At 41.5% G+C, this 17,741-nt stretch overlaps 1 protein-coding gene and 1 long non-coding RNA gene across 3 annotated transcripts; one reads left to right on the top strand and one right to left on the bottom strand.

Moving 5' to 3' along the window:
* The first annotated feature begins 31 nt into the window (after nt 1-31).
* Nucleotides 32-5,671, top strand: LOC115369912 (proteasome subunit alpha type-6-like). 2 transcript variants are annotated; one of them, XM_030066642.1, is made up of 8 exons: nt 32-324; nt 1,057-1,151; nt 1,781-1,862; nt 1,993-2,148; nt 3,001-3,179; nt 4,435-4,529; nt 5,116-5,197; nt 5,231-5,671. In XM_030066642.1, exons 1-7 carry the CDS (start codon nt 249-251, stop codon nt 5,171-5,173), a joined length of 741 nt encoding a protein of 246 aa, XP_029922502.1. In that variant the 5' UTR covers nt 32-248; the 3' UTR covers nt 5,174-5,197; nt 5,231-5,671. The 2 variants fall into 2 exon arrangements, with proteins under 2 accessions (XP_029922502.1, XP_029922501.1); XM_030066641.1 differs by having other exon boundaries at nt 5,116-5,671.
* Nucleotides 5,672-6,866: 1,195 nt separating this feature from the next.
* Nucleotides 6,867-16,622, bottom strand: LOC115369914 (uncharacterized). The gene is made up of 2 exons (XR_003929202.1): nt 16,274-16,622; nt 6,867-8,051 (listed from the first exon to the last, which is right to left on the bottom strand). It is a non-coding gene; the product is annotated as an uncharacterized LOC115369914 (long non-coding RNA).
* Between the last annotated feature and the right edge of the window lie 1,119 nt (nt 16,623-17,741).

The following is a 17,741-nucleotide window of genomic DNA, read 5'->3' as shown; positions in this document are numbered from 1 at the left end:
TTCCTTATTACAGCCATCCAATAATCATGTGTGAGATGCGCCTATCACCGAGCACCTCAGTGAAGAAATGAAAGAGAAAGTAAAACTTAACAGGGAAGTTAGTCCATTATCGTGCTAGTCGTTGAGGCTAACTTACAGGCATGCTGTTTCCTTGTTTTTCATACTAAAATAGAGGAGAGTTACAGATTAAAGGAGGTCTAAAGGTGCAATAAGTGTTTTCAGGTTCATTTAAGGTCACCAGGAGCAAAATGTCCCGCGGATCCAACGCTGGTTTCGACCGACACATCACCATATTTTCACCAGAGGGCCGCCTTTACCAAGTCGGTGAGACATTTTCTCTTGTCTTACAGCCCTGGAACAAGAATACGGCACCGTCCTGCCGCTGCACCACACAGCACATGATAATGAAATGTGGAGCTTGGAGTTGTGGGGCTCGGTGAGGGTGGGGTGCAGTCCGGGCATGTGGAGCGTCACACTGGAGCGCTTCGGCCGGTGTCGTCCCATAAACAGTTATTTCAATCCAACAAACCATATTAGCGTTACTCATTTGAAGTCAGTGTATATTAGAACAAGCGTTGAAGTGTTTTCAGCGCCAGTCTTCAAAATTAATAGGGGGGTGATTCTGGACGCTCTTCAAAGGCTTGCCACAAATTGCGCCCCCTTTTCTAATCAAAGTTTGGTTGACTGCATCATCAAGTGATGTTGGCATTTCATATTTGAGGTCAGTAAGTGTTACCAGAACAAATACTGTGGCTCGATCTGAGCTAATCAGTATAGATTAATCTTGGAGGGGAGGCATTCTTTGGCGAGGGGGCAGTCGGCAAAACGGTTATGAACTTTCCAACTTTTCAAATATTTAACCCCTGAAGGCTGACCAAATAATTAAGCCAATAAAATCACATAAGCATTAAGCAACACATAAAGATCTTCAGTATGCGGATAAGCCAAACGTTGGAAAATTGCTTGTAAAATAGGCTATTAAAATACTTAATACACCATTTATTTGTGTTATTTCTTTTCTGTTCTATTTTACATAATACATGTTCTGTCTTGCAGAGTATGCCTTCAAAGCCATTTCCCAGGGTGGTTTGACATCAGTGGGGGTCCGGGGGAAAGACAGCGCTGTGGTGGTAACACAGAAGAAAGTACCAGTAAGATATTGTGACACACACACACACACACACACACACACACAATGAAGAATGATGATTTGAGGTGAGGCAGAACAGTGATAAGGATGGATGTGAGCAGTGAAGCCAGACAGAGTCATGACTCTGCTGACAGGACAGTTGGAGGTAGTTAAGAGACCCAGGACTCACATTACCAAGCCAGAGGCAACCTCTGTGCACAGATTTGAATTTCCAGTCATCATCATGGCTGACAGGTAGCCTAAGTGAGTCTAAATTTGATCTTGAATTTTTTTGCTGTTATAATAGAAGGCAAAGATCAATAAAACTGGCAGGATTATCAAATCAAAAGCCATTTTTGAAGAGGAATTCACAACAGGGGAGCAGTCAGAACCAATGTTCTCTCCAAGCTTTGCAATGTTTGGTGACCTTTGTCGGACAATTTATCACACTGGCTAAATATCATGGCAGTTATGAATCATTGTTCCACTTGTCCCATTTAGTCTGTCAAAGCAGGTTTAAAGGTGGTTACTGACATAATTTGCAAATGTTATATTGACATTTGTTACATAACGTAACACAATATTGATGTTGGTTTTCACAGGATAATGATGTAAAGTGAATTTGACACTGTGACCTTTCCCCATCTGCAGGACAAGCTGCTGGACTCTACTACCATCACCAACATGTTCAACCTGACCCCTCGCATCGGCTGTGTGATGACTGGACATAGTGGTATGTACAGTTTCCTCCACACGCACAGTAATTCAACTCATTTCTTAATATTAATGTCCAAATGCCTTATTGAGGCTGAAAATGCTGTACGTAGCACCTCTAAATGTCTGTCTTGTCCCATCCTGTACAGCGGACAGTCGCTCTCAGGTTCACCGGGCGAGAGTGGAGGCGGGGGAGTGGAAATATAAGTTTGGTTATGATATCACAGCGGACGTACTGTGCCGCAGGATGGCCGATATCTCGCAGGTGTACACGCAAAACGCCGAGATGAGGCCTCTTGGCTGCTGTGAGTGAAGCCCTCTCTCTCTGAGCTCATAATGCTGCTTTTCCTTCTTTTGATTAAGTCTCACTTTTTTTTTTTAGTTTTTCTGTTTGTTTGTTTGTTTGTTTTTAATCAAAGCCCCGCAAAGCCTGCACACAATAATAATTGGGAAATACCCAGTGCTAGTTGGGTGATATGTTGATATTGTATCGATATTGTAATGTGAAATGAGATATTGTTTGGATATAGTGATACTGTAATATCATGATATGGTATATGTGTTGTCTTTACCAGATTTTAAAGGCTACATTACAATAAAAGAATGCAATTTTCTGTACTTTTTAGACTGTTGTAGCCGTTCTATGATTCGCCTCTACCTGCTTGATCATCATATGACCATCACATTTCTAATTATTGCTTTAAAAATGCCTTGAGTGTAAAAGTATCAACGACCATAACATTGTGACAGCATCAATATGAAGGTATTCAATTATTTTCATCTTTTTTGTTAGAGTTTTATTGTATACAACACGATATGTCATCTACAGTGCTCTCATGTATGTATTCAGCTATTTTACAGTGTTTCAGTCTTAAGGAAAATTAAATGGAATTAATATGTGGGAGCATTGAAAGCAGTTTTAAGGATCCTCCTTTTTGACAATCTCAACTACTGACCTTGTTTCTTCTTCTGTGTTTTACTTCACCTGCACTTACCTGTTCATTCAGTCAAATAGTGTCAACCTCCTGTCTGCTCCCCCCTTTTTCCAGGATGGTGTTTTTAGTCATCACAGCCAGCCACGTCTTATACCTTTCTTTGTATTTTCCCATCACCCTCACTCATCCTCCCTATCCATCCCTCTTTAATTCTCCTGCCAGGTATGATCCTGGTGGCTGTGGACCCCCAGCAGGGCCCCGTGCTGTATAAATGTGACCCAGCAGGCTATTACTGTGGCTTCAGGGCCACGGCGGTCGGGGCCAAACAGACGGAGGCCAACAGCTATCTGGAAAAGAAACTGAAGAAGAAGCCTGAGCTGAACCAGGACAGGGCTGTACAGGTAGGTGGAGCAGAGCTTAATGGACGGAGCTAGGAGAGCAAGAGCTGCCTGAGAACAATGGGATGTTCAGGATGCTGCTGCGCTCTTGAGCAAGGCATGGAATTCTTTTGTCCAGGGCAGATTGGTGTTAGATGAATCATCGTGTAAGAGAAAAGTGTTTTTGATCAGCATTCATGTGTTGGAAGCTTTTTAAGACTAACATTTCACCTTTTAAAATAGTGAAGGCTTGTGCTTGGGACAAAAGTTAGGACTCTTCCTTGCTCTGATACCGGACCCATTGGTAGTGTTTGGTCATATCAGGTGTTGATTCCCCAAAAGTGTCCTGTGCCGACACATGTCCATAATCCTTCACCATAATCCTCGTCTACTTTCCCTGCACTATTTTGTGCTACATCTCTCTTCCTTGCTTGGAAGCTACTTGTCATTAACTTGGTCTAAAAGTATATTTTTACATTGTAGTGTGTGTCAGTGCAGTGAAAGTGAAGGAATACGAACATGTGTTTGGGTAAGTGAAATATGATGTAGATTTTTGTTACAAGACTCCGACCTTTGTAGGTAGAAGTCTGTATGAAGCACATGACCCTTTGGGGAAGTCAAAAGTCGATACAACCTAAGAGTAGGGCCGTGGTTACACTTGTCCTTTCAATGCGACTGTTGTGATCGGATTTGCCAAGTTGGAACTAAGCTGTGCCCACATGTGTGCCAAGGCTTGACACTTAAGTGTGACCCTTCTGATCAGATAATGATTGGATATATTTCCGCACTGATAAATTCTACTATAAGTATTGATAAATTGTCTGGATTATGCCCACACACTGTCTACAACTCACTGAGATTGGAAGTCAATGTGAGCCAGGCCTCCTTGTCATGTGGTCTGGCTGATGAGATCCAAATGTGAGCAAGATCTGATCTCGGAGTGAACAGACTTGACAGTTAATGCATCCTGGTATGATTGGATGACGAAAGTGGCATTGAGAAGATGAGTATAACCACAGTCTAAGGTCCTGTGTCAGGGCGAGGACTGAACGACCTGAACTCTACTGCTAAATTTTTTAAATTCACTTTGGCTGAAAGTCTTTGCTCCACCCTCATGAGTAGTAAAGAACACCTTGGATCACCTTGGTTGTGTTTCAATGTCTCTCTGGTATATTCATTTACTGTATCATACGTTAAAGGGTGGGTTAGATGATTATGGGACAGCAAGAAGTTTTTTTTATGTATTTTAACTGATTAGCACCCTCATGCTTCTTTCCAGTTGGCAATCTCCTGTCTGTCCTCTGTCCTGTCCACGGACTTTAAGTCCAGTGAGCTGGAGGTGGGCATCGTCACCAGAGATCAACCTAAGTTCAGGTAAATTGACCCTGGCTAGTGTACTTTTTGTGTTCTGGCAAATACTGTGGTTTTGTGTGATATGCTGAATGTTGAGTTTACACTGATGATGAAGGATCTTGAGGCTCATACACATTAAGAACCTCTGTTTTGGATTCATGCAATTTGGAGTTATTTGAAAACCTGGAATATTGTAAAAACTGGTACATAGTGGACATAGGGACACTATGTAGAATTTCATTGAAAGATACATTGATTTATGACTCTTTTAACACTCTTAACTGACTTTGTTTTGACTTGATGCAGTCTTCCATTTTGCTGGTCTGGAACTTTTATTTTTCTCATGATCCTGCTTATCTCTCTTGTCTCCACAAGATTCTTCATCTCAGTGAAAACTAACTCTCCAAATAAAGTTTTAATATTAAAAAATTAAAAGAACCTAATAACATAGCATAAAATTCCTAAATGTATATGGCTGCCATGCAGGACTTGATATGGCTGACGGGGTGTTCACTCCTTGTTCTTTGTGTGTTTCCTCTATTCCTCTGGCTGTTATTCCCATGTCTCCTCACCTCCCTGCCCCATCTCCCTCCTCTTCCTCCCCCAGGACTCTATCAGAGGCAGAGATAGAGGCCCACCTGGTTGCCATAGCAGAGCGGGAGTAAAGGTGCCCACACTGACTTCAGACCATTCTTCATGATAGTATTTCTAGTTTTGCTGTTTTTGAATCAATCCATGTAACAGCAGCGTTACTAACTGAGGCTATCCCAGGAGTACAGCACACTACCTTCACCTGGTGTGTTTGGTGTTTGTTATGATGTATTGATTCAGTATGGCTTCCCCAGACAGTTTCGGTGGGTGTATTTATAGTGGACATAGTGTACCAAAGTTTTAATGCCTTACATAGTCGTGAATTGACTAGGAATATGAAACTGTCTCAAAGGAATGTCAAGCTTAAGTGGACAGCAGTAACATTCAGTCTTCATCCTTTGCATCATACTTTCATATTTGATGAAATACAGAATTATTTGGACACTAGGTTACTTTGTATGGCTTGCTTTGTTTTTGTTTGGGTGTCTTCAAACTCAGTTTATACTGTACAATACATTCATCACACTGCTCTTGTAGTCATCTCCAAATTTCAAATTGCAATAAAAAAATGTCCAACCAACTGTCGTTGTTGGCCTCTGAAAACTGCTGTTGGTGTAAAACAGAGTGAGAATAAAAATAGAAATCAGTATTATTATTAATTAAGCAGGGTGGGCATCACGTCTAAGATTTTCAGCCCTTATAGGTCTTCATTACATGTTGAGACTGGAATGCTTGTCCTGTTTTGCAAAAAGTTAAAGGTTAAAAGGTTTCATAGAGAGTTGTGCCACAGTTTATTCAGTTACAGTCAGCACTGAAGGATGTGCATCTCTACATCTGTGTTCATTGCTGAAGTTAAGCTACAGCAGACAGAGGGAAGAAACAGGTTATTTCCAGATTTTCATACCGGCATTCCCCTGCCAAATCACTAGATGGCATCAGCGAGGCGATCATATGAGTTGAGGTCATGAAGGAGGGAGCCTTCCTGCTCGCTGGCCAGTAACGGGAAGGGCTTGTACATTTTAGAAGTCATTCCAAGAGGGCTCAGACCACAGTCCATGATATATGAAAATAACCCAGCCAGGGAAAAATCAACAGTGCTGCCACATGAGCTGAAATGAAACGGTATCACAAATGCCTTTGTGCATTCAGTGACTTGCTAATAGTACAATGATTGTAGTAATTATCACTTTTATTAATATAACATGGTAAAATATGCTGCTGTGGTATGTTGGCGAGCCTCAGCAATTGCCATCCACTCATATGCAGCCAATGTAAGGGTCAATGGTGTTACTGCATTACTGCATGTCACCACTAGATGACAGTACTGTGACTTATGCTAACTTGTGATCCTTCATAAGACAGTACACTTCCGTTTGTACCCACTATATGTGGAAGTCTATTTTGACCTACGAAAAACATTTATAGGTCTTCAGTGTGTGTGCGTGTGTGTTTGTGTGTTTGTGTGTGTGTGTGTGTGTGTGTGTGTACATACATCTAGTTCTAGTTAAGCACCTGTGCCTGTGTATCTGTATATGAATCTGAGGACAAGTGTGTTTAAATGTGTATGTGCATGGGTGTGTGTGCATGTGTGTGTGTGTATGTGTGTGTGTGTGTGTGTGTGTGTGTGTGTGAGTCACTCTTAGTTTCCACCACAATGACCCACCAATCATGTGGATGCAGATCATTGTCCCATTCAATTACTGGAAACACAGACACACACACACACACACACACACACACACACACACACACACATACAAACACAAGCACACATAATTCTTTACTTTATTGAGAATCAAAGGCCAAACATAGTAGGAAGACATAAAAAATGAAAATAGACTTTTTTTAAAAAGAAGGTTTTAATAATTATTTTAATCATTAAAATGTTTGACATTTACAATATCATAATCTTCAGCAGTAAAATAATCAGTAGTATAACAGTGTTCATCCTTAACTGAAAGGCAAACAGTGTGTGAGGCATTATAGATATGAGAATTAAAGTTTCTGCTGATCTGCCCTGCCTTTTTATGTAGCCCTGATAGCAGGATTGTGAATATCCAATTTTCTGGTGATTACACTTTGGGGAAGACAGGGAGTAATTATATCAATAATAATAAATAACCTAATAATGCAGGCGAATAAAAAACAAAAAACGTAAATTTTGTGTATGAACACTCACCTTTGAGCACCTGTGGGCTGGGGAAGAGTGACAGTGAGGTAGTGGATCTTAAGCTTGTTTGCAGACACAATTAGGATTTAGGTTGAGAGGCTTGGGTCATTGACTCTTAGTGAGAGCAGCAAACCCCTGATAGTCTCCTTAAAGCTACTAGTGAAATAAGGTCCTGAGTTACGATGATAGGCCTCTTAACTTAATTCTCCTTTTGGTCTCTTGTTCTCTCTATCTTACAGGAGAGTGCATGTCGCCTCTTGTCTTAGATAAAAATAACTTGTACATAAAGGTACAAAGCCTGCCACATGAAATCTCTTGGCCTAATCTAAAGCCATGCCAACTGCAACTACCTGGATAAAGTGTCACAGTGGAGATTAAGGCCACCAAGAAATACATGACACTGAGTTAGACATATAAATAAACAAATGAAAATACAGATAAATACAGGAAATATCTGGTATCCCTTTACTGGAACTGTTCAATGTTAATATTCAGCTTTGTATCAGCCAAACCCAACTGATACAAACTTAATAAATAAGTTATAGCCTATTGATACTAAGTTGAGTATTTATATTGGATTAGCTGATATAAAGTTAAGTATCAACACTAACTCAACTGTAAATAATGCAAGGTTTATTACTAAATGGGCCTTTTCAATACAAGAAAAAAGATTTGGGAAAAGGTGAGAGGTGTAAATGACGACTCGATGGTGGGGATCTCATGTTCTTCGGGTCCTCATCGTTTCGAGCAGTGCACGGTGGCAATCATCAGTCCACAAACACCTAAAGGACCACAGAACACAGAAAAGAGAATCTGTTTTAATGCCAACACGCCTGCAAAGCAGAGCAGAGAAACAGTGAAAGATTCACCAAGACAAAATGAAAAGTGAGACGAATCAGATGGGCTCTCATCCATTCACTGTGTTCATGTAACAGAGTTTATCCAACGGTAAACAAGCGCACAGGAATGGCCACAGATGTCGGGACATCATGTTCTCACTGGGGATCAAACTAACATTTACCAGCCATGTCTACTATCCACACTGTCACACAGCCAACCTCTTTACACTACTGGCATGCACCAGGGAATGTATAAAGGAAGAAGAGGACATTATATCATAGTAACAGCATAACAAATGTGCAGTGGTGCCAAACTTTGGTGCAACTAATGTAAAGTGAAAGGGACAGGCTCAGAAAGAGATTTGACTATATAACAAAATATATATTACGAAGTGCAGACCGCTTATTTTTCTTTCATCCAATCTGTGCAATAGTTGTCCAATATTAATGACACAATATTAGCGTAAGCCACATTCAAAAACGAATGAACACAAATGAATATATTAGATGTGTGCTACTTAATCATATATCAAATTACCAATAATTTCGACCCATGGCTGGAGCAAAAAAGCTGTTCAACTCGCTTCGCAAGCTGGTTTTACCACAGTGTCAACCCTGCCAGGAGTTTACACACTTGGCACCAATTTGGGTTCACACGCTGTGCCATGAAGTAATGTTCCTTCCTTTTTTTGTATGTTCTTTGGGATAAACTGCGGCGTACATGCTCCTGTTAGCTGTTGCTGAGGCCTTGTTGCATAATGAAGCAACACACCGTAGTCAACTTGGTCATTAAAGGTGCATTATGCCAAACTGCAGATGATCGACTAAACTGGGGACTGTTTTGACTTAACTGACCAAAACATGGAATAAACTCTTAAGTTATCAGTGAGTTAGTCCAACGATGACAGTCATGTAGACTTAACCGTCAAATATTTGATTATATTTGATATTTGATATATGATTTTTGTCTAAAGTCTAAAGAATGATCAGTTTAGCTGACCCTGGGCATTTTTGCGTAGTGCACCTTTAGTAGCTGTGGTATGCTGCTTCATTATGCAACAAGGCCTCCGTAACAGCTAGGCCTAAGAACGTAATGTCAACAAAAATTCATGTGTCACCAGAAAATTGTCAACTCCAGTGCTTCATGCAAAATTTAGTATATACTGTGTTTTACTGATATACATATTAAGTGATATTAGGCAACTATTATTATCAAAAGATTGACCTTTTAGAGCTATAAATCTGGTAGTGTTTTTATTATATTACCTTTAGATTTTATATTTTAAGAATGAAATATTGTTAACTAAATATAACTGATGTATTCAAGTTTATTTTTGGCACTATTTTAGTTCAACAACCACGTATTCATCCTCTGTGCAGTGATTTTTAGATTCATTTTCCACCACTTTTACTTTATATGAAAATAGGTAAAATAGTGCCTGCTAGTTTGATGCAATTTTATTTTTATATCGTATTTCATATAGGACTCTTCTCCTCAGAACCGCCAGACTTGTGTGTGTATCATTTAATATTACTAATCATTTAGCTCCAGGTTGCTATTTTCCCACTTTGAAGATGCAAGTTTCTGGTAAAGTGCGATACTGCGCCCCATCCACCCATCCACCAGGGACACTTGTATGATCTTGCTGCCCTTGTTCCCCATCTTCCTTTACACTCCTTGCCCGGCCGTTCTCCTCCCTCCTCCTCCACCCCCATCACCTCCTTTCCATCTGCACCCCTTGTCCTTCCTCACCCCCCTCTTCCTCCCTCCCTGGTATGAAATGTTGACCCTGTGGCTGGTGTCTCCTGGTACGGGGACCGCCTGCCAAGCTCCACAGGCCCAGTGCATCAGGTAGCCAGGCTGTGTGCGTGTGTGTGTGTGTGTGTGTGTGTGTGTGTGTGTGTGTGTTGGGTCACGGCGTGGGGATTAGGTGTGTGTGTGAGTGATTGAGGGTGACAGCGGCCCTAGCATTAGGGGCCCTGTGGCAGATTTCGTAGGCCTGTTTTAGACACACTAAGCTGGATTTACCAGCAGCAGTGTGTCAGCAGTGATGCAGCCTGCCCGGACCTCCTACAGCAAGCACACGCCCACACACACACACACACACACACACACACACACACACACACACACACACACACACACACGTAGACCCTTGTCACCTCTGAACCTACTTGCCTGCCCTGTTCTGCTGCTCTTGCTCTCCTTCCTTCCTTCCTTCTTTCCTTCCTTTCCTCTCTCTCCATCCTTCCCTTATGACTCCATACTAGTCGCCAGTCTATTTGTTACAATTTTACATACTGAGTGGACTGCTGTCAAACAGTAATAAAAACAATAATTTCTGTCGGACCTTCCATATGTCCCATCTGTCAAATCAGAAACAAATCTGATGTAGTCACTCTGATATTCTCTTAGTGGTCTTTCAGCTTACATTTGTGTTCTCATACGGCATAGAAGAGCAGTCATCATGCAAATGTTGGCCTGTAATTTATGGCACACTGAGCCATGTCTGTTTCTTACTGGTGACAGTCAAAAACATCTCCTCAAAGTTAAGTCTTCTCTTTCACTTCAGTTTGTTTCTTGCTGTTCACACTACAGTGAAATGAATAGCAGAAGTATGCAGAGGCACAATGGACTCTGTGGTGCATGCAGGCCACTGTAGCATGCAGTGACCCCCACACAGACATGAGAGGTCTGATTATTAATGCAAGACTCTCTGGCCAGAGATGCTGCACATGCACCCAGCTGTGGTTAATATGAGGTTTGTGCAGGCTTGGGGTGGCAGTATGTTTTATAGAATACAACTAACTTTTTATACTTTTTTATACCACTTTTTATACGTTTTCCCAAATCTTCAAATCTTGTCTTGGCCTGACATTGGATTGAACTGATTTGTTGGTTCTCTGCAGTCATGTGAAGCCTTGCATGCTGGGTAGCGTGTGTGTTGCCATTTTGTATGTGTTGGCAGTCGTGTGTATGGTGAGTGTATTAACATTTGAGGGTATGAGAGGTCGCTTTGGCTGCATGGTTGCACGCTCATGTGTTTGCATGTTCGACTTTGTGCTTGAATGTTTGTGCAGATTGTTTGCTTGCCTGTGGATGTTAATGTGCACTCCTTTGTGAGTGTGTGTGTGTGTGTGTATGTGTGTGCGTGCATGTTTGCTCCCAGATCTCTGTTACAGCCTGTCCATTGTGAGGCAGAGTGTTGAGCAAGATCCTGACCCACCGGCGGGTACTAATCAGACGCATTCTTTGGGATTAAACAGCCAATTAACAATAAGAGAGCCATTGTAGCTCTGTCTCCTTGTGCGTCACAGTTAAAGGGTTTTGTGTGTATGTGTCGCGCTAAGTGTGTGTGTGTGTGCGCGTGTTCATGCACATGCACCCGCAAGGTGCTTGTTGCCTTTCAAAAAGGTCTCAGAGCACTCTTTGTCTTTATGGGTGCATTGCACTGCTGAGTTACAGTGCACTCAGGCAGTTTCAAATGCTGTGGCCTTACGAGGATGATTACACATGTACCATGTGCAACGGTAACACTCATACTGTGGCTAGACATGCACTGACAGAGATGGTGAGCTGTGAGTCCTGCACATCAAAGGTTGTGTGAATCCTGCCTCCAAGAAGTAAGGTGTGTGTGTGTGAGTCTACCTGCTCTTCACTGAATGTCTTCAACAAAGCAAACATGTTGATAATGCAAACACTGTAGCTAATATTCTCCTCTTTATGCTTAATGTATGTTTGCAAACAGTAGCCATCAACGCTGCCATTGCATGCACGTAGACCAGTGTGTGTTTGCTGTTGCTGTGTATACTTTGAATGTCTGTACAGTACGTGTGTGTGTGTGTGTGTGTGTGTGTGTGTGTGCAGGACTGAGGGTTGCTGTATGCATCAGTGTGGCACGTGTCGGAGTGTGGCTGAGGATTAGTGAGGCTCAGGGCCTGTTGCTCCACTTCCATGATTACTACTGCTGTCTACCGCCATATGGGGTGGTGGAGGGGGCAGAGGGGGCGGGTGGATGCAAGCTACTGTACCGAGCTACATGCATACACACACACACACACACACACACACACACACACAAATTTACCCGCTGCTCCACCCAGCTCCCCCCACCCACGCCACCGTCTCCCTTCCCTGCCTCACCAGCCCACCACCACACACATGCTGCCTAAACACATGCCCAGAGTGGTTACACACACACACACACACACACACACACACACAGTCTTCAACTTGGTAAAACAAAGATGATATGTGTATTCACGCATGGTCTCATGCGCTGCCTTTGGAGGGCTTTGTGTGTCCTTACTCTTGCTGTTGTGTGTGTGTGTGTGTGTGTGTGTGTGTGTGTGTGTGTGTGTGTGTTACAGTGAATAAACATGAACATGAACATGAACTAAACAGTGAGTAACTTTTTCTCTGTTTTGTGATGCATATATAGTGTGTCTCATAGCAGTCTATTGTGTCAGCACATTGTGGGTTTCTTTGAGGACCAGTGCACTAGTTATTTTAAATTCATCATGTACTTTTGTCTTTATTATTATAACCACATTCTTAGCATCTAATAGTCAATAAAAACTGTTTTACCCTTTAGACATTAAAATTATTGCCACATATTATAATGATGATAATGTGTATATAACAAAAATTATATTTTACATTTTCATAATTTTAAGTCTCAAAAATCTTCTACAATTTGTATGAATTATAATGAAATAATGATGAATCATTAATAAATGATAAGGTATTGAATGTGAACAAAAGTAAATAAGTAAATAAGTAGGCAGCTCCAGGGATGTTTCAGTCAGTATTGACTTGCATATCACAGTACTCATAAACTTGCTTTTTATTTCTGGGGCAGACTTGCTTTTGATTATAATTATTTATAATATTATTATAATTTATGATTTATTATTAACACATAACATTTTTACAGGATAACAGTTTGATATGCAAATGTTCCTGCCACTCAACTGAAATGAAGTAGTTTATTCCTAGTGAACAAGTATGAAGGTATGAACAGGTGTTAACCTGCTTAATCCCCAGACGCTGGTCAACGAGGGGGCTAAATGATGACAATTAACACACACACACACACACACACACACACACACACACACACACACACACACACACAGGCACAGACCATACAGAACCCACCCGCTGCTGTCTGCAGTGGATTAGAAATCTGTCGACCCTTGGAAGCCAGCAGGACACACACATGCACACACCAGGGGGTCTCCAGTCTGTGAAACTGATCAAGATGCCACACACATCATTTAGAGATACGCACATGCATAGAGAGAGATGGACCCTGCTCTGTACAGGCTAATGAGCCTCCCAATCAGAGTAAAGACACATGGCCATGGCCACATGATGTTTCTGCACACACTGTGCAGGACTTTTCAAAAACAGAGGCTAATAAATATTAATAAATCTCAACAATGGCAATTAACTCTTTGCACCCCCTAAAACCTATTTATACAACCATCTCTAATGCATTCCTCAGCTGGCTGACATCCCTTATCCTGCAAAATAGACACTGATCTCAGGCTTTTGTTAATATTGGGCACCAAAATAATTGGTGGCCCAGTCAGAGGCTATGTCCCCCTGGGTGAGTGACACCAACACCCTCTTCTCCTCCCAGTGTTTTACAGTTTGCTATAAATGATCCACAAAGAGGCATAAAGTTACACATGCCATGCCTTACCTCATGTTGCTAAAAATAATAAATAAAATAATTTATTTTACAGTGGGGTACAAATGTAACTGATGCAGAGATCAGTTACGTCAAATTTGTTCACTTGTACACTGAGCAGGCTTACCGGCCTCATGAGGCCCCAGATCAGCAGGGGCACTTGATCACCAGACACTGCAATCGATCACTGCCTGGTTCTACAGCTTATACAGAGTCAATTCATTAAACAATATACAGGCCCAGAGGGATCCTCAATACGATGTTACGAGGCCCAAACATGGTTCGTTTCATCGTCTGTTGACGATGGGGTTAGTATGGGGCGTTCTCTCACTACATGGCCATAGGTGCACTGTTACTGTATGGAGAGCTTGACATCAGCTGGGAAAAGTAAGCGCAAAAATTAAAGAATTTTCTCAGCACAGATGTGAATATCTAAATTATGTGGATAAACTTGGGCTAACAACTATACGCTTACGTTAAACACCAAGAAACAAGAATTATTTCATTTATACTGGAATGGAGATATTTGCATGAATGTGTATAGAAAAGATGATCCCCAGAATTTTAGAATTTAGGCCAAAAGGAGCCAATTAAGACTTTTTAGTTATTTTTAACATGCATTGCAGGAAGAAAAGGCCTCCTCATTATTTTGAGGATGTCTTGTTTGTACATTTCCTTCAGTGAGAGCATGGTAGATGGGGGTCCACATGAAGTTTTTGCCCCAAGGGCCTATAATCTTATGTCCCGGTCCTGTGTACACCGAAAATGTTCCAGTGTTATTTAAGTATTGATTTTTCATTGACAGATACTTGGAGTCGACCACTTAATTAGGCAGTTATGTGTCCAATCACAGAAGTGATAAGGCTCTGTGGCAGATGTAAAAGAGGTACATTAATTCTAATGGTGTGGCTTTACAGAAACACTGGAATGATGTTGATTTCTGAAATTACGATGTGTTCATTAATAGTGAACGCACCGGATAACGCAAAGAACTTTTGCTTTGTCTACATCTAAAAACCACAAAGGATTGTTTGACTATTGACTGTTTAAAATTGCAAAAACTATTTTATTCATTTCACACATGAAGCAGTTAGATTTTAAAAGAGCCAGATAAGTTTTCCTCCCCGAGATTGTTCTTTATGGTAGTGGATCTAATTCCAAGTCGTATATACACTCATTATACACAGTAATTTGTGTATAAAGATAGCTAATACATTAATTAGTGTATAACACTGGGCATGCTGTGCAAAGACAAATAAATAAATAACTGCAGCTACCTGTAAAAAGTTGTAAAAAGATGCAAAATTATAACACTAATCCTCAACATTTTTAGACAATATAAGCTTATTTAATTTAGGTGCAGCCAGTGTAAATAAGAAGCCTACTACCGGAACTGAGTCTAAAGGTAGACCTCAAGGTTATATATATGTATTATTATGTAGTCAAGCCTTATGTAAGCGACAGCAGCCTAAATATTGCTCACCTTTAACCTAGCCCCATATACAGACACTGTAATGACAGACTGCTGGCAGCTCAAATCCCAGTAAATGGACAGACGCAAACAAGCGCACTCACATATGTGCATTCTCTCTTGCTTACACGCACACACACACACACCTTCATTTATGCATACCCAAATGGCATGTAATGGCCCGTGTTAAAGGCCATTACATGCAACCTGTACTAAACATGACACAGTATGGTGCATTATTTTACATGAAGGAGAGATGGATGCTGCTGCCTCTGATAGACACATGGTCTGACCCGGCCTCATGCAGAGTAATCCTCACATCAGTTTAATGAGGAGTTAACACACACTGACCTCAATATCTCCACATACACACACACACACACACACACACACACACACACATACACACACACTGGCCCTTTTAACTACAAATATATGAAAATGGTACGGCAGCACTGATATCAAACAAATTTAAAGATGCGGTCAGTGAAAAACCAAAAACATCTGACCTCAATCTGTAATGAAAACCTAAGAATAACTGAACTTCCAAATGTAGAAACAAAAAAAGGAGCACAACATCGACAGCAAGACCCCCTGAGAACTCAGCCTGCGCCCGATGCAACGCCCTTCCCATAACCCCCACCATCTGCCTGTCTCTCTCTCTCTCTCTCTCTCTCTCTCTCTCTCTCTCTCTCTCTTCGCCCACTTACTCCTGCTCCATTTTACCACAGCGCTCCTCTCCTCTTCCTTCCACTATGCCACCCACCTCCACCCCCACCCCTCCCCCGTGACGTCTGGAACTTTCCGCCCAGTTTTCTCCAGTAAGAAGTTCAGCCTGCACCAGTCCCTTACATAAGCAACACACACACACACACAAACACACATTTTTCCTGGCCTGTCTGTCTGCCAGTCACTCTGACTGCCTGTCTGTCTCTCCAAGCCTCTCCAAGTATTAAGGTTCACCTATAGCGATGTTTCCCATAATGCTCCGTTACCTTATCAATAATGATCAATCCAGCCGTGGCAGATGAAGGTTCCGCTCTCTTTCCCTCTGTAGTGAGCGTTCAGTTCTCTCCATCCGCCCTTCCTCTGTCAATCTGGCCACAAACCCCTCTTTCCTCCCTTTATCCCGAGGTAAGATACTTACTTTTCAGATAAAGCATATTATGATAAATCGGCTGAACTCTGTGCGTGCGTGCGTGTGTGTGTGTGTGTGTGTGTGTGTGTGTGTGTGTCACTGTCTTACACATACACACAGACACTGCATGCACAAACTATGCACATACTTGCACAGAGAGACATACAAAAATGCAGCATATGTATCGAACAACATGATGTGAGAGGTGCTTAACAGCTGGAAAAGTGTGTGTGTGTGTGTGTGTTTGTGTGTGTGTGCGTGCGTGCATGTGTGCATGTGTGTGTGTGGGTGTGTGTGTATGTGTTTGGGGATTTTGGGATGTGATGCTGTTTTTAATCTATGTCATGCCATAAATCACTCAGTAATAGTAACATGTATAAATTTCTCTCTGCATGTATGTACATACACGCGCCTGCAACACACACATACAAACACACACACACACACACACGTACGTACGTACTCATACACAAAAGGAGGAAACAAAGGGCCACACAGTGTCAGGAGAACTACACATCCTCAGCCACATAGTTGAATAAAGTGTATTAGTCTTTAATGATATATTATTCTTAAATCATCAAGGATACATTTTAGGAAAATGTGTTCTATGAATCTTAATTTTGTGTTAATATTAAAATAATAATGATAATCTGAATGAAGACATACAGACTTTTGAAAAAAAAATTTCATGAGGTGCTAAAAATTGTATCAAATACAAAGACATTCACAAATAAAGGAGAAAACAAAGTATTTTTTCTTTTTTTCAGTTGTCTGGAATAAGTGATTCTGTACTGAGCTGGCCAGTGCAGTGAAGGGAGCGCGGCTGCACCCTTGCTAATGAAATTGAGCTGGAGAAATGCTGGAGCATATGGCCAAATGTTCTCCAGCAAAGTGGGATGGAAGTTGAGGTCAACATGGGGAATAAAAGAGTTTGGAGAAAATGAAAACTAAATGAAAATACAATGGCTGTGTTTGCCTCTGGGATGTGTATGCGTGCTAGCTTCGAAATGGGATGTTTATGAAATGCTCTGTTGTGTGTGTGTGTGTGTGTGTGTGTGTGTGTGTGTGTGTGTGTGTGTGTGTGTGTGGGAGTATAGATTAGATGTTCTAAGCCTCTTATGTGCTGGTTGTCCTTAATTTGTTTCTGCGCTGGGTCCTAGTGCGTCCAAACTACCAGCAGGGCCTCGGCACCAAGATATTCCCACACAAACAACCCAGAAAACAACACACACCATGCAACAACATTATACACACCCTTGCTCTTAAAGGGCAGTAATATGCACAGCATAGCAACAATTAGGCCATGCCCACATTATCATGTATGT

The sequence above is a fragment of the Myripristis murdjan genome, chromosome 13 (genome assembly GCF_902150065.1).
Source record: "Myripristis murdjan chromosome 13, fMyrMur1.1, whole genome shotgun sequence".
NCBI lineage: Eukaryota > Metazoa > Chordata > Actinopteri > Holocentriformes > Holocentridae > Myripristis > Myripristis murdjan.
Note: the sequence above shows the minus strand (reverse complement) of the source record. Positions and strands in the feature narration are given on the sequence as shown.

Excerpts from the sequence above, each read along its gene's own strand:
- LOC115369912 (XM_030066642.1), top strand. The coding sequence starts at position 249 with ATGTCCCGCGGATCCAACGCTGGTTTCGACCGACACATCACCATATTT. Across the intron at positions 1,152-1,780 it reads TAACACAGAAGAAAGTACCA|GACAAGCTGCTGGACTCTAC; the intron begins GTAAGATATTGT and ends CCCCATCTGCAG. Across the intron at positions 1,863-1,992 it reads TGTGATGACTGGACATAGTG|CGGACAGTCGCTCTCAGGTT; the intron begins GTATGTACAGTT and ends CATCCTGTACAG.